Consider the following 15,103-nt stretch of genomic DNA (forward strand, 5'->3'; position numbering starts at 1 on the left):
GGGGGGATCTGTGCAGATGGGGTTGAGGGCAAGTGGTTGGAGTATGTGTGCAAAATAGCGTGAGTAACATATCTGATGGGGAGACAGAGAATTAGAAAGTGGAATGGACATATTTGTGAAAGAGTTTAGATGAGTGTGGATGCATGTGTGTGTATGGGTGCGAGTGTGTGTACAAGAGATAGGATAGTGTCTGTACAAGAGATGCGATAGTGTCTGTACAAGAGATATGATAGTGTCTGTAGAAGAGATATGATAGTGTCTGTACAAGAGATATGATAGTGTCTGTACAAGAGATATGATAGTATCTGTACAAGAGATATGATAGTGTCTGTACAAGATATATGATAGTATCTGTACAAGAGATGTGATAGTGCCTGTACAAGAGATGTGATAGTGTCTGTACAAGAGATATGAGTGTCTGTACAAGAGATATGATAGTGTCTGTACAAGATATATGATAGTATCTGTACAAGAGATGTGATAGTGCCTGTACAAGAGATGTGATAGTGTCTGTACAAGAGATATGAGTGTCTGTACAAGAGATATGATAGTGTCTGTACAAGAGATATGATAGTGTCTGTACAAGATATATGATAGTATCTGTACAAGAGATGTGATAGTGCCTGTACAAGAGATGTGATAGTGTCTGTACAAGAGATATGATAGTGTCTGTACAAGAGATATGATAGTGTCTGTACAAGATATATGATAGTATCTGTACAAGAGATGTGATAGTGCCTGTACAAGAGATGTGATAGTGTCTGTACAAGAGATGTGATAGTGTCTGTACAAGAGATATGAGTGTCTGTACAAGAGATATGATAGTGTCTGTACAAGATATATGATAGTATCTGTACAAGAGATGTGATAGTGCCTGTACAAGAGATGTGATAGTGTCTGTACAAGAGATATGAGTGTCTGTACAAGAGATATGATAGTGTCTGTACAAGATATATGATAGTGTCTGTACAAGAGATGCGATAATGTCTGTACAAGAGATAGGATAGTGTCTGTACAAGAGATAGGATAGTGTCTGTACAAGAGATGTGATAGTGTCTGTACAAGAGATATGATAGTGTCTGCACAAGATTTATGATAGTATCTGTACAAGAGATGCGATAATGTCTGTACAAGAGATAGGATAGTGTCTGTACAAGAGATAGGATAGTGTCTGTACAAGAGATGTGATAGTGTCTGTACAAGAGATATGATAGTGTCTGCACAAGATTTATGATAGTATCTGTACAAGAGATGTGATAGTGTCTGTACAAGAGATGTGATAGTGTCTGTACAAGAGATAAGATAGTGTCTGTACAAGAGATATGATAGTGTCTGTACAAGAGATGTGATAGTGTCTGTACAAGAGATATGATAGTGTCTGTACAAGAGATGTGATAGTGTCTGTACAAGAGATAGGATAGTGTCTGTACAAGAGATATGATAGTGTCTGTACAAGAGATATGATAGTGTCTGTACAAGAGATAAGATAGTGTCTGTACAAGAGATATGATAGTGTCTGTACAAGAGATGTGATAGTGTCTGTACAAGAGATATGATAGTGTCTGTACAAGAGATGTGATAGTGTCTGTACAAGAGATAGGATAGTGTCTGTACAAGAGATATGATAGTGTCTGTACAAGAGATATGATAGTGTCTGTACAAGAGATATGATAGTGTGTGCTTCCTGCTCTGCTCCTCTCCTCAGGAATCCTGGATTGGGAGCAAATGCTCTGCCTGATTACACAGTGCCGTTTCAGAGGTCCATCGTGTTAGCACGCAACGGTCCTTGTGGCCTCTGCTCTTCTGCTCTCACTATGAGGCCAGAGGGGAGGAATCACTGGAGGGGACTTTCATCCAAGGCTACATATGGCCCTCCAGGCCCTCTGGGTTACTGGTTTCCAGTAATAGAACGAACATACTGCAGTGATTACAGTTGTCAACGTAATCATACAGATATCTCGGCTCGGAGAGTGAGGTTGTGAGGTTGAATGAGGTTTTAATGTTATGATCCTGTCTTGTGGTGTCAGGCCATAAAGCTACATATTAAATCACACGTCTGGACATTGACCAGGGCGCTACAGCGAGCCAGGCTGCTCCATGTCGGCTTGGCAAAAGTCTGACCACCACCTGGTAAAGGGTCCCTTCAGGCTTTGATTTGTAAAATCCTGAGATTAGAGATTAGAGATTTTGAAATAGATCCAATGGAAGTAGTACAGTCACATTTCACATGAGTGTGCAGTGTTGGAGAGCTGCATCTCTGCTGAGCAAAAAGTCAACTTCATGCGAACTTCCACTCTCTTTCTGTCTCTGCAGAGTGTGCAGACCAAATCCAATGGACCAGGCTGGGGATGCAATTACTGACCAATGTGTGTGTGTGCATCTGTAGAAAAGTGGATTTAAATAGCCAGAGACATATGACTGGGGCCAGCACATTAGTAAGCTAATGGATAAATAAACAGATTTAGTTTGGGTGGAAACATCTTGCTTCCCTTCTCTTTCTGATGCAGTCAGAACGTTTTGGGAAAATAAAGTTAGAGAGGTTTCTGCCATACCATCTTGTTAGCTGTGAATATATCAGCTCTCAGAGACCGTCAGAATATTGAGCAGGCATCTGTGAGGGCTATTTCAAGGCAGTGTTCCAATCCTCTTCTTTAGAACTTCTCTGTGCAGGTAGATGACAACTTTCTCTATACAGAGCAAACCTCAGGACACTTTTCTCCATCAAAAAGCGGTTTAGGTGGTGGGCGTGGCAGGGGGGCGTGGTAACGGGCGTTGTCGGCCTGTCGGTGCGGCTGGATTTTCAGAGAACATTTTAGATAGCCTGGTGGTTGAAAGTGTTGGGCCAGTAGCCGAAAGGTCACTTGTTTGAATCCCTGAGCCGGCAAGGTGGAAAAATCTGCTGTTCTGCAAGACAGTTAAGCCCAACAACAACTGCTTCCAGGGTGCTGTGTCTATTAAGGCAGCCCCCCGCAGCTCTCTAACTCAGAGGGGTGGGGTCAAGTGCGGAAGACCCTTTTCGGTTGAATGCATTCAGTTGTGCAATGACTAGGCATACCCTTGCGATCTTGGCAGTGTGGTGTAAAGAAATGTTTGAATATTTAAACAAATTTCCTGCAATTCTACAAATTTCTCCAGGGAATTGAGAGAAAATGTTTCAGTTTTACAGCTAATTTCCTGCCATTTTACACATTTTGCAATATAGGATGAGAGAAAATGTTTCAGTTTTAAAGTTAATTTCCTGCAACTATAAGCATTTTGACATAGTTAATGCTGTGTTCTTTTGCTCAAACATAATAAACATAACAACATCAATACTGCTAAATTCATTGTTTTGGGAATGTTCAATTCTCCCTGACATTAGCATTGTTAGCATTGTTAGTTCTCAAAGCTTATATTATAAAATATTTAAGACCTATATATTTTCTACATACTTTATATCAGGTTATAGTCGTTTAAGTTTACACTCAAAGTGTTTTTCCATCCCGAAGATGAATTATTATTATTATTATTATTATATTATTTTTTAAGATTTTCTTTTACACTGCTTGGGCGGGCCTCCTAAAAGGGCAGAAAAATCCCTGAACCTGTATCCTCCTTCAAGCTCTTTTGTAGGTAGGATTTCCCCAGCTTTTCCCAACAATACCACACTGTCATGAGCAGATGGATACAGTCGAGTTGATAGTGATGACGTGAAGGTGACATTGTCCAGGCTTGACTTGAGATAAGATAAGGATGAGTAGTTGGACAAAGAGCAACACATGGAGACTGTAATCAGCAGGGGAAATTTCCTACAAAACAGGACTAACCTCATTACCCACCTGGTGGGTGGGTGCTTAGACATGTTCAATATTCGTCAAAAATACATATAATATATATATATATATATATATATATACAGTGGGGCAAAAAAGTATTTAGTCAGCCACCAATTGTGCAAGTTCTCCCACTTAAAAAGATGAGAGAGGCCTGTAATTTTCATCATAGGTACACTTCAACTATGACAGACAAAATGAGAAAAAAAAATCCAGAAAATCACATTGTAAGATTTTTTTATGAAATTATTTGCAAATGATGGTGGAAAATAAGTATTTGGTACCTGTGTAATTCCCTTCATCTACACTGATTGAAGTGGATTTAACAGGTGACATCAATAAGGGATCATAGCTTTCACCTGCATTCACCTGGTCAGTCAGTCTATGTCATGGAAAGAGAGTTCCTAATGTTTTGTATGCTCAATGAGTGTCCTATATTTGACCTCTATATGTTCCCTATCAGATTGCCTCCCTCAGCCTGCACCTCAGACCTAACTGACATTGACATCCAGCACACACAGGCAGTGCAGTCCCAGGGATACAGTCTATGGATCTTGTGGGGCCGCAGAGGATAGGTTACATGTGATGTCTCAACACTATTCTTTACATTCCCTAAATGCTCACCAATTACTCTGTGAAATATATAGACTGAGTGATAAAACGATCCTCTGTAACCAGGTTTCAAACCTTTTTATGTTGACAAAACAAAACACACTAGACATGGTGGGATCTGTGTGTGTCTGTAAAGCTAATTATGCGAGAAATGATGGTGGAAATGCTTCTTTGTGCAATTATTGATAAAACATAACATTGATATAATAACCATCAGATCAAAGTAAACTTGGGAGTCACATCTTGGGATGACATGTGTGACCCTCCCACTACGACTCAGGAAAACACACAAGTTAAATGATGATGAACTTCACAGGGTGGTGACAGAGCAAGGTGACGAGCTTCATGCTCCTTTCAACTAATATCCAGGGTCTTGTTCTGGTGACATGGCGATCGATGCCTGGCTTCCATTTGACAAATAAAATGCTGTAATTCATCCATAATAATCTCATCATGCAGACAATACCCGCACTGAATCTGCACGCTGTTGTCTAGAGCACAGGTGTCACTAGCAGAGTGGGATCATTCACTATTACAACGCCACTTTGTAACACAACCATCAGCAGAGTTGAAAATGAGATTTTTTTTATTGGGTACATGGGATTTAAACCGCAATAGGTCATTTTATGTGCACTACGTCATCACGCACAGCCTTTTATGTGCACTACGTCATCACGCACAGCCTTTTATGTGCACTACGTCATCACGCACAGCCTTTTATGTGCACTACGTCATCACGCACAGTCTTTTATGTGCACTACGTCATCACGCACAGTCTTATGTGCACTACGTCATCACGCACAGCCTTTTATGTGCACTACGTCATCACACACAGCCTTTTATGTGCACTACGTCATCACGCACAGCCTTTTATGTGCACTACGTCATCACGCACAGTCTTTTATGTGCACTACGTCATCACGCACAGCCTTTTATGTGCACTACGTCATCACACACAGCCTTTTATGTGCACTACGTCATCACGCACAGTCTTTTATGTGCACTACGTCATCACGCACAGTCTTATGTGCACTACGTCATCACGCACAGTCTTATGTGCACTACGTCATCACACACAGTCTTTTATGTGCACTACGTCATCACACACAGTCTTTTATGTGCACTACGTCATCACACACAGTCTTTTATGTGCACTACGTCATCACGCACAGTCTTTTATGTGCACTACGTCATCACGCACAGTCTTTTATGTGCACTACGTCATCACGCACAGTCTTTTATGTGCACTACGTCATCACACACAGTCTTTTATCAACAACAAGTCATTTTAATGGAAACACATATCTGCTGGTGAAATGTGCATATTGTGAAGTTTAGAATATGTGCATGAAATACTGTCACCAATTGGATAGAAGCCTAGTTTGTGACATCATCTGTAACACAGAACTCTTTGGTTCTAACTTTATAGTACATTGACTTTTCAGCTTTGAATCGGACTTCCCATCAAAGAGTGACAGCAATATACTGTTGTTGTCGAGATGAAAAGCCTTTCTGACATTATTGCTTCTCAATCTGAATATTGTCATTCAGAGAAAAATAGTCCCATGGCCACTGCACCCGATCGGCCGCATTTCATGCTTTGACAACTTCAGGATGGACTAACTGCACTGCGAAGCACTACTCAGAGTTGACATTACAGAGCCATAGGCAGGAAGCACCACTCAGAGTTGACATTACAGAGCCTTAGGCAGGAAGCACTATTCAGAGTTGACATTACAGAGCCATAGGCAGGAAGCACTACTCAGAGTTGACATTACAGAGCCATAGGCAGGAAGCACTACTCAGAGTTGACATTACAGAGCCTTAGGCAGGAAGCACTACTCAGAGTTGACATTACAGAGCCATAGGCAGGAAGCACCACTCAGAGTTGACATTACAGAGCCTTAGGCAGGAAGCACTATTCAGAGTTGACATTACAGAGCCATAGGCAGGAAGCACTACTCAGAGTTGACATTACAGAGCCATAGGCAGGAAGCACTACTCAGAGTTGACATTACAGAGCCTTAGGCAGGAAGCACTACTCAGAGTTGACATTACAGAGCCATAGGCAGGAAGCACTACTCAGAGTTGACATTACAGAGCCTTAGGCAGGAAGCACTATTCAGAGTTGACATTACAGAGCCATAGGCAGGAAGCACTACTCAGAGTTGACATTACAGAGCCATAGGCAGGAAGCACTACTCAGAGTTGACATTACAGAGCCTTAGGCAGGAAGCACTACTCAGAGTTGACATTACAGAGCCTTAGGCAGGAAGCACTACTCAGAGTTGACATTACAGAGCCTTAGGCAGGAAGCACTACTCAGAGTTGACATTACAGAGCCTTAGGCAGGAAGCAGTGCTAAGTTTGAGAAGATTAACCTGAGAGACCTCATTAAGGAGACTCTGCCTCAGGTAAACATACTTATGCATGCACAGATACACACACAAACACAAGAACATACACACAAACTCAATTTAATGACCACACCATTCTATTATGGCCAGTCATTTCAGGTGGGATCATATCGCTACCCGCCAGCTACATTCCACTTACATGTACCTTGACATGAACACATTCGACATGATACTGTAAATATGGAAAACCTTTTTTTCAGCACATAACCTTTACTGACAGACAACAGACAAGCACCAGAGTCGCTTTACATGAACTCAAATATATACATGTTGTATGAGGTGCATCAGCCTCATGTGTTCTTGTATCTTTCACTATAAACTCTAGCAGAATTCTTGTTTGAAGAGGTTTTTTTTAACCCACTCATCCACTGGCAAATCACTCCCTCCTTTCACTCACACACTCATCTTAAATCAACCGTACATCAATAGAGGTGAAACAAAGAGCAGGTTCACACTGAAGTAAGAGGCTAGGGCCCAACCCTTCTGGAATGAATGGCTGTAGGCTCCAGGCAGGTCAGAGAAGGTGTTTTGCCCCAACAGGTTATCAGAGAGAGAGAGGTTGGGTTATAGGGCAGGGGGTGAAAGGGTAAAGGACAAACTAAAGGATATGTGATCAAAGCAGAGGACTTTTACCATTCGCTTTGTGCCCTGACACCTCTGGCTGCCTGCAACACCACTAAAGGTAAAACATCACAGGACCACCACAGTAATGCATCACAGGACCATCACAGTAATGCATCACAGGCCATCACAGTAATGCATCACAGGACCATCACAGTAATGCATCACAGGACCATCACAGCAATGCATCACAGGACCATCACAGTAATGCATCACAGGACCATCACAGTAATGCATCACAGGACCATCACAGTAATGCATCACTGTCCTGTTTGGCCCTGTCCGGGGTGTCCTCGGATGGGGCCACAGTGTCTCCTGACCCCTCCTGTCTCAGCCTCCAGTATTTATGCTGCAGTAGTTTGTGTCGGGGGGCTAGGGTCAGTTTGTTATATCTGGAGTACTTATCCTGTCCTATTTGGTGTCCTGTGTGAATCTAAGTGTGCGTTCTCTAATTCTCTCCTTCTTTCTTTCTCTCTCTCGGAGGCCGTGAGCGATAGGACTATGCCCCAGGACTACCTGACATGATGACTCCTTGCTGTCCCCAGTCCACCTGGCCATGCTGCTGCTCCAGTTTTAACTGACCTGAGCCCTAGGACCATACCCCAGGACTACCTGACATGATGACTCCTTGCTGTCCCCAGTCCACCTGACTGTGCTGCTGCTCCAGTTTCAACTGTTCTGCCTTATTATTATTCGACCATGCTGGTCATTTATGAACATTTGAACATCTTGGCCATGTTCTGTTATAATCTCCACCCGGCACAGCCAGAAGAGGACTGGCCACCCCACATAGCCTGGTTCCTCTCTAGGTTTCTTCCTAGGTTTTGGCCTTTCTGGGGAGTTTTTCCTAGCCACCGTGCTTCTACACCTGCATTGCTTGCTGTTTGGGGTTTTAGGCTGGGTTTCTGTACAGCACTTTGAGATATTAGCTGATGTACGAAGGGCTATATAAATACATTTGATTTGATTTGATTTGATCACAGGACCATCACAGTAATGCATCACAGGACCATCACAGTAATGCATCACAGGACCATCACGGTAATGCATCACAGGACCATCACAGTAATGCATCACAGGACCATCACAGTAATGCATCACAGGAATGCATCACAGGACCATCACGGTAATGCATCACAGGACCATCACAGTAATGCATCACAGAACCATCACAGTAATGCATCACAGGACCATCACAGTAATGCATCACAGGACCATCACAGTAATGCATCACAGGACCATCACAGTAATGCATCACAGGACCATCACAGTAATGCATCACAGGACCATCACAGTAATGCATCACAGGACCATCACAGTAATGCATCACAGGACCATCACAGTAATGCATCACAGGACCATCACAGTAATGCATCACAGGACCATCACAGTAATGCATCACAGGACCATCACAGTAATGCATCACAGGACCATCACAGTAATGCATCACAAGACCATCACAGTAATGCATCACAAGACCATCACAGTAATGCATCACAGGACCATCACAGTAATGCATCACAGGACCACCAGAAATAATCAAGGCCGTAGTCCTTTACTCCATTTTCAGATTGATTGTTCTTTGCTTATTTTTAAGTGTTATTAGTTGTATGTAGAGCTCGTGGCTGGGGTGTGTGGGGTTCTTGGTGATGCTGCAGGCCTTCCTCAGGCACCGTTTCGGGTTGATGAATGCTGTTGGATGGAACATTTTTCCACAATAAAGCTGTGGGCAGGGTCACTTCTAAACCGACGTACAGTATTTCCCGACATGTACAGGACGCACCTGCGTGTTTACTCTGCTGTGTGTTTGCACTCACAAGGCTGTGCTTCCTATCCAGTGAGGGCCCAGTGTTGGGCTGGAAGTTAAGATGAGCTCTAATCCAGTATTAGCCTGCTTGGCCTGCACTTCTCTCAGCTTCTGCACATTTTCCTCCAGTAATGTATTCAGCAGGCAGCGGTGGTGGCACTCTGCTATCCATCTCTCTCCCCCTCCCTCCTCCCCTCTCTTCTCTCCCGCTCTCTGGGTGATGAATAACACCTATCTTAGCGCAGCGTCTAATTATTCTCCATTAATCAGAGAGGAATGGGGGCTGTCGCACACCACAGCCTCCACCGCTACCAGCCCACCCCAACCCAGCCTCCCTGCCGCTGCATGAGCTTGCTTTCAAACCCACCCACCCATCACCCAAGCTATCGTGCCAGCCATCCAGTTCCCGAGACAACTTGGCAGCTAGGCAGACAGGAAACTAATGTGCTGCTGGTGTCACCATGGTAACGGGCAGAGTGACAGACAGCAGGGATGCATGGAGGAAGGTGGCAGGTGGCAGGAAGGTGGAAGGATGGAAGAAGATGGCAGGGTGGAAGAAGGAAGGTGGCAGGGTGGAAGAAGGAAGGTGGCAGGGTGGAAGAAGGAAGGTGGCGGGATGGAAGAAGGAAGGTGGCACGGTGGAAGAAGGTAGCAGGGTGGAAGAAGGAAGGTGGCAGGGTGGAAGAAGGAAGGTGGCAGGGTGGAAGAAGGAAGGTGGCAGGGTGGAAGAAGGAAGGTGGCAGGGTGGAAGAAGGAAGGTGGCAGGGTGGAAGGAGGAAGGTGGCAGGATGGAAGAAGGAAGGTGGCAGGGTGGAAGAAGGAAGGTGGCAGGATGGAAGAAGGAAGGTGGCAGGGTGGAAGAAGGAAGGTGGCAGGGTGGAAGAAGGAAGGTGGCAGGGTGGAAGAAGGAAGGTGGCAGGGTGGAAGAAGGAAGGTGGCAGGGTGGAAGAAGGAAGGTGGCGGGATGGAAGAAGAAAGGTGGCAGGGTGGAAGAAGGAAGGTGGCAGGGTGGAAGAAGGAAGGTGGCAGGGTGGAAGAAGGAAGGTGGCAGGTTGGAAGAAGGAAGGTGGCAGGGTGGAAGAAGGAAGGTGGCAGGGTGGAAGAAGGAAGGCGGCAGGGTGGAAGAAGATGGCAGGGTGGAAGAAGGAAGGTGGCGGGATGGAAGAAGGAAGGTGGCAGGGTGGAAGAAGGAAGGTGGCAGGGTGGAAGAAGGAAGGTGGCAGGGTGGAAGAAGGAAGGTGGCAGGGTGGAAGAAGGAAGGTGGCGGGATGGAAGAAGGAAGGTGGCAGGGTGGAAGAAGGAAGGTGGCAGGTTGGAAGAAGGAAGGTGGCAGGGTGGAAGAAGGAAGGTGGCAGGGTGGAAGAAGGAAGGCGGCAGGGTGGAAGAAGGAAGGTGGCAGGATGGAAGAAGGAAGGTGGCAGGGTGGAAGAAGGAAGGTGGCAGGATGGAAGAAGGAAGGTGGCAGGGTGGAAGAAGGAAGGTGGCAGGGTGGAAGAAGGAAGGTGGCAGGGTGGAAGAAGGAAGGTGGCAGGGTGGAAGAAGGAAGGTGGCAGGGTGGAAGAAGGAAGGTGGCAGGGTGGAAGAAGGAAGGTGGCAGGATGGAAGAAGGAAGGTGGCAGGGTGGAAGAAGGAAGGTGGCAGGGTGGAAGAAGGAAGGTGGCAGGGTGGAAGAAGGAAGGTGGCAGGGTGGAAGAAGGAAGGTGGCAGGGTGGAAGAAGGAAGGTGGCAGGGTGGAAGAAGGAAGGTGGCAGGGTGGAAGAAGGAAGGTGGCAGGGTGGAAGAAGGAAGGTGGCAGGGTGGAAGAAGGAAGGCGGCAGGGTGGAAGAAGGTGGCAGGTTGGAAGAAGGAAGGTGGCAGGGTGGAAGAAGGAAGGCGGCAGGGTGGAAGAAGATGGCAGGGTGGAAGAAGGAAGGTGGCGGGATGGAAGAAGGAAGGTGGCAGGGTGGAAGAAGGAAGGTGGCAGGGTGGAAGAAGGAAGGTGGCAGGGTGGAAGAAGGTGGCAGGGTGGAAGAAGGAAGGTGGCGGGATGGAAGAAGGAAGGTGGCAGGGTGGAAGAAGGAAGGTGGCAGGTTGGAAGAAGGAAGGTGGCAGGGTGGAAGAAGGAAGGTGGCAGGGTGGAAGAAGGAAGGTGGCAGGGTGGAAGAAGGAAGGTGGCAGGGTGGAAGAAGGAAGGTGGCAGGATGGAAGAAGGAAGGTGGCAGGGTGGAAGAAGGAAGGTGGCAGGATGGAAGAAGGAAGGTGGCAGGGTGGAAGAAGGAAGGTGGCAGGGTGGAAGAAGGAAGGTGGCAGGGTGGAAGAAGGAAGGTGGCAGGGTGGAAGAAGGAAGGTGGCGGGATGGAAGAAGGAAGGTGGCAGGGTGGAAGAAGGAAGGTGGCAGGTTGGAAGAAGGAAGGTGGCAGGGTGGAAGAAGGAAGGTGGCAGGGTGGAAGAAGGGTGGCAGGGTGGAAGAAGGAAGGCGGCAGGGTGGAAGAAGGAAGGCGGCAGGGTGGAAGAAGGAAGGTGGCAGGGTGGAAGAAGGAAGGTGGCAGGGTGGAAGAAGGAAGGTGGCAGGGTGGAAGAAGGAAGGCGGCAGGGTGGAAGAAGGAAGGCGGCAGGGTGGAAGAAGGAAGGCGGCAGGGTGGAAGAAGGAAGGCGGCAGGGTGGAAGAAGGAAGGAGGCAGGGTGGAAGAAGGAAGGCGGCAGGGTGGAAGAAGGAAGGCGGCAGGGTGGAAGAAGGAAGGTGGCAGGGTGGAAGAAGGAAGGCGGCAGGGTGGAAGAAGGAAGGCGGCAGGGTGGAAGAAGGAAGGCGGCAGGGTGGAAGAAGGAAGGTGGCAGGGTGGAAGAAGGAAGGTGGCAGGGTGGAAGAAGAAAGGTGGAAGGGTGGAAGAAAGAAGATGGCAGGGTGGATGGTTACGGCTCAGAGTTGTGCTCCACTGCTCTGTCCATATGTTGTGGGGATTGCAGTGTGTGTGAGTGATGGGGGGGTACAGGGGGTCTGGGTACTTACTCTGCCAGCTCCTCAAGACTCCGGTACACGTCATCCTCATTCAGAGCAGTGTCCTCCGAAGGAAAAGGCCTACAACACACACACACACACACACAATGGGAGAAAGAGAGAAAGAGTTAGCCGGTGGACAGACCTTAAAGTTAGATATGGTAACAGCAGGGGATGAGTGTCTATCAGTCAGGTGTTAATCTCACTCCATCATCATCACCTCATCACTATGATACATCAGGTCATTGACTAACACTATATCTCATTGGAATAGCTTTTCAGGGACATGTCAACACTTCTTGCAAGGACGCCTGGAATAAACAAACAGCCTATTCCCAAAATGTACCATTGAAATGGGATGTCACTTGAGATGCACTTGAACCCATGAAGTATGAGTCAAACCCCTAAGATTGAGCCATTTTCCATGTCCTCTTTTATCCTCCTTAGTGAGTAGAACCCTCCTGGGGAGGTTAGAATGTTCAAATGGGGAGGGGGATACCTAGTCAGTTGCACAACTGAATGCATTCAACCAAAATGTGTCTTCCGCATTTAACCCAACCCCTCTGAATCAGAGAGGTGCACAGTGCTGCTTTAAATCGACGTCATCGGCACCCAGGGAACAGTTGTTGGGGGTTAAACTACCTTGCTCAAGGGCAGAACAACAGATTTGTCCACCTTGCCGGATTCAGGGATTTGAATCTGCAACCTTTTGGTTACTGGCCCAACCCGCTTAACCAGATGACGAATCAATTACCCACTTAAAGAGGTGGTTCTCTTGAAACTTTTTCTCCTTCGATCTCATCAAAATGCTTCATCTGGAACCTTAAGAGAGGCTAAAGGTGCCGGGGGGTTTGGACAAAGTATATTGGGTCAATTAAACGACGGTTGGAGAATCAAGAATACCAGATTGTTTATTTCAGAACGTGCTACATGCGTTGAGTTGTTTGTGTGCTGCATCTGTGTGTCCTTTGAGCAAGACGCAATCATTTCATATGGATGACAGCTTCTGAAATGTCTGAAACGCTAGCATAACGCTAAATGTCTGAAACGCTAGCATAACGCTAAATGTCTGAAACGCTAGCATAACGCTAAATGTCTGAAACGCTAGCATAACGCTAAATGTCTGAAACGCTAGCATAACGCTAAATGTCTGAAACGCTAGCATAACGCTAAATGTCTGAAACGCTAGCATAACGCTAAATGTCTGAAACGCTAGCATAACGCTAAATGTCTGAAACGCTAGCATAACGCTAAATGTCTGAAACGCTAGCATAACGCTAAATGTCTGAAACGCTAGCATAATGCTAAATGTCTGAAACGCTAGCATAACGCTAAATGTCTGAAACGCTAGCATAACGCTAAATGTCTGAAACACTAGCATAACGCTAAATAATATAATAATAATAATATAAACGCTAGCATAACGCTAAATGTCTGAAACGCTAGCATAACGCTAAATGTCTGAAACGCTAGCATAACGCTAAATGTCTGAAAGACAACATGTCATGAGCCATATCTGAATATGCACCGTTAATTTATTGGAGCAGGAAGAACCACATGTTACTATGTCTGGGTGATGCATGGGTAATGTAGTCTTTACTGTTGTATGATATTATGGCCTCCACAAGCACTCAATCTTTCATCATTTTTTTCCAGTTTACAAATTGCACAACAAAGTGGTCTTCACACATAAGATCTGGCCCCGACACGCACAAGCTGGGCAGTATTCTGTTTTGGATGAATTGCTGGCACTGTGTCACGGTTCAGCTGTGACACTATTTTAGTTGTCGCGGAGCAATGAAATACATTGCCTTGGATCCAGCAGCAGCGTAGAGGACACTGGAGTCCTGGCCCTGGTTCACCATGGATAATGTCTGCTGAACATGAACAGCAGCGTAGAGGACACTGGAGTCCTGGCCCTGGTTCACCATGGATAATGTCTGCTGAACATGAACAGCAGCGTAGAGGACACTGGAGTCCTGGCCCTGGTTCACCATGGATAATGTCTGCTGAACATGAACAGCAGCGTAGAGGACACTGGAGTCCTGGCCCTGGTTCACCATGGATAATGTCTGCTGAACATGAACAGCAGCGTAGAGGACACTGGAGTACTGGCCCTGGTTCACCATGGATAATGTCTGCTGAACATGAACAGCAGCGTAGAGGACACTGGAGTCCTGGCCCTGGTTCACCATGGATAATGTCTGCTGAACATGAACAGCAGCGTAGAGGACACTGGAATCCTGGCCCTGGTTCACCATGGATAATGTCTGCTGAACATGTCCTTTTCTACATTTTAAAAACATATGAGTCATTTAGCAGGCACTCCCACCCAGAGTGACTTACAGTAGTGACTGCATACATTTCAATACTTTCTTAATTCTGGTCAACCGTGGGAATCGAACCCACAACCCTGGCGACACAAGTGCCATGCTCTACCAACAGAGCCACACAGGACTGTAAGTCATACAGCCATTGACCACACACATACACACACGTGCACAAACATGCACAAGCGCGCACACACACACTCATCCATGTCAATATACAGTAGACAGTCAGTCACGCACACAAGGTTACAATCGCTCTAAGTCACACCCGACACCAAGGTTCTCCATAGAAAGAGACAGGCAGTGTGAGAGAGTGGTGACAGGCACCAGAGGAGCCAAGGTCCCATCCATCCATTGGTGTGTACAATGTGTGTGTGTGTGCGTGCGTGTGTGCATGTGTGTGTGTTAGTGTGAGTGTGTGTGCGTGCGTGTGTGTGTGTGGTAGGACACCATGAGGTCCTGTACTGTATGTCCTGCTGACGCCCACTCCCCACAGAGCAGCCTGCTGGCCCGAATTGAGGAAACATACA

At 46.3% G+C, this 15,103-nt stretch overlaps 1 protein-coding gene across 16 annotated transcripts in view; it reads right to left on the reverse strand.

Annotated features, from left to right (window-relative positions):
• LOC118384852 (guanine nucleotide exchange factor VAV2-like) overlaps positions 1 to 15,103 on the reverse strand; it is a 250,935-nt gene that overhangs the window by 51,387 nt on the left and 184,445 nt on the right. For all 16 annotated transcript variants that reach the window (XM_052521125.1, XM_052521123.1, XM_052521124.1 and 13 more), the window contains exon 4: positions 12,256 to 12,324. In XM_052521125.1, coding sequence (XP_052377085.1) covers positions 12,256 to 12,324 — 69 coding nt within the window. The remainder of the gene's footprint in view (positions 1 to 12,255; positions 12,325 to 15,103) is intronic.

The sequence above is a fragment of the Oncorhynchus keta genome, chromosome 6 (genome assembly GCF_023373465.1).
Source record: "Oncorhynchus keta strain PuntledgeMale-10-30-2019 chromosome 6, Oket_V2, whole genome shotgun sequence".
NCBI classification, from domain to species: Eukaryota; Metazoa; Chordata; class Actinopteri; order Salmoniformes; family Salmonidae; genus Oncorhynchus; species Oncorhynchus keta.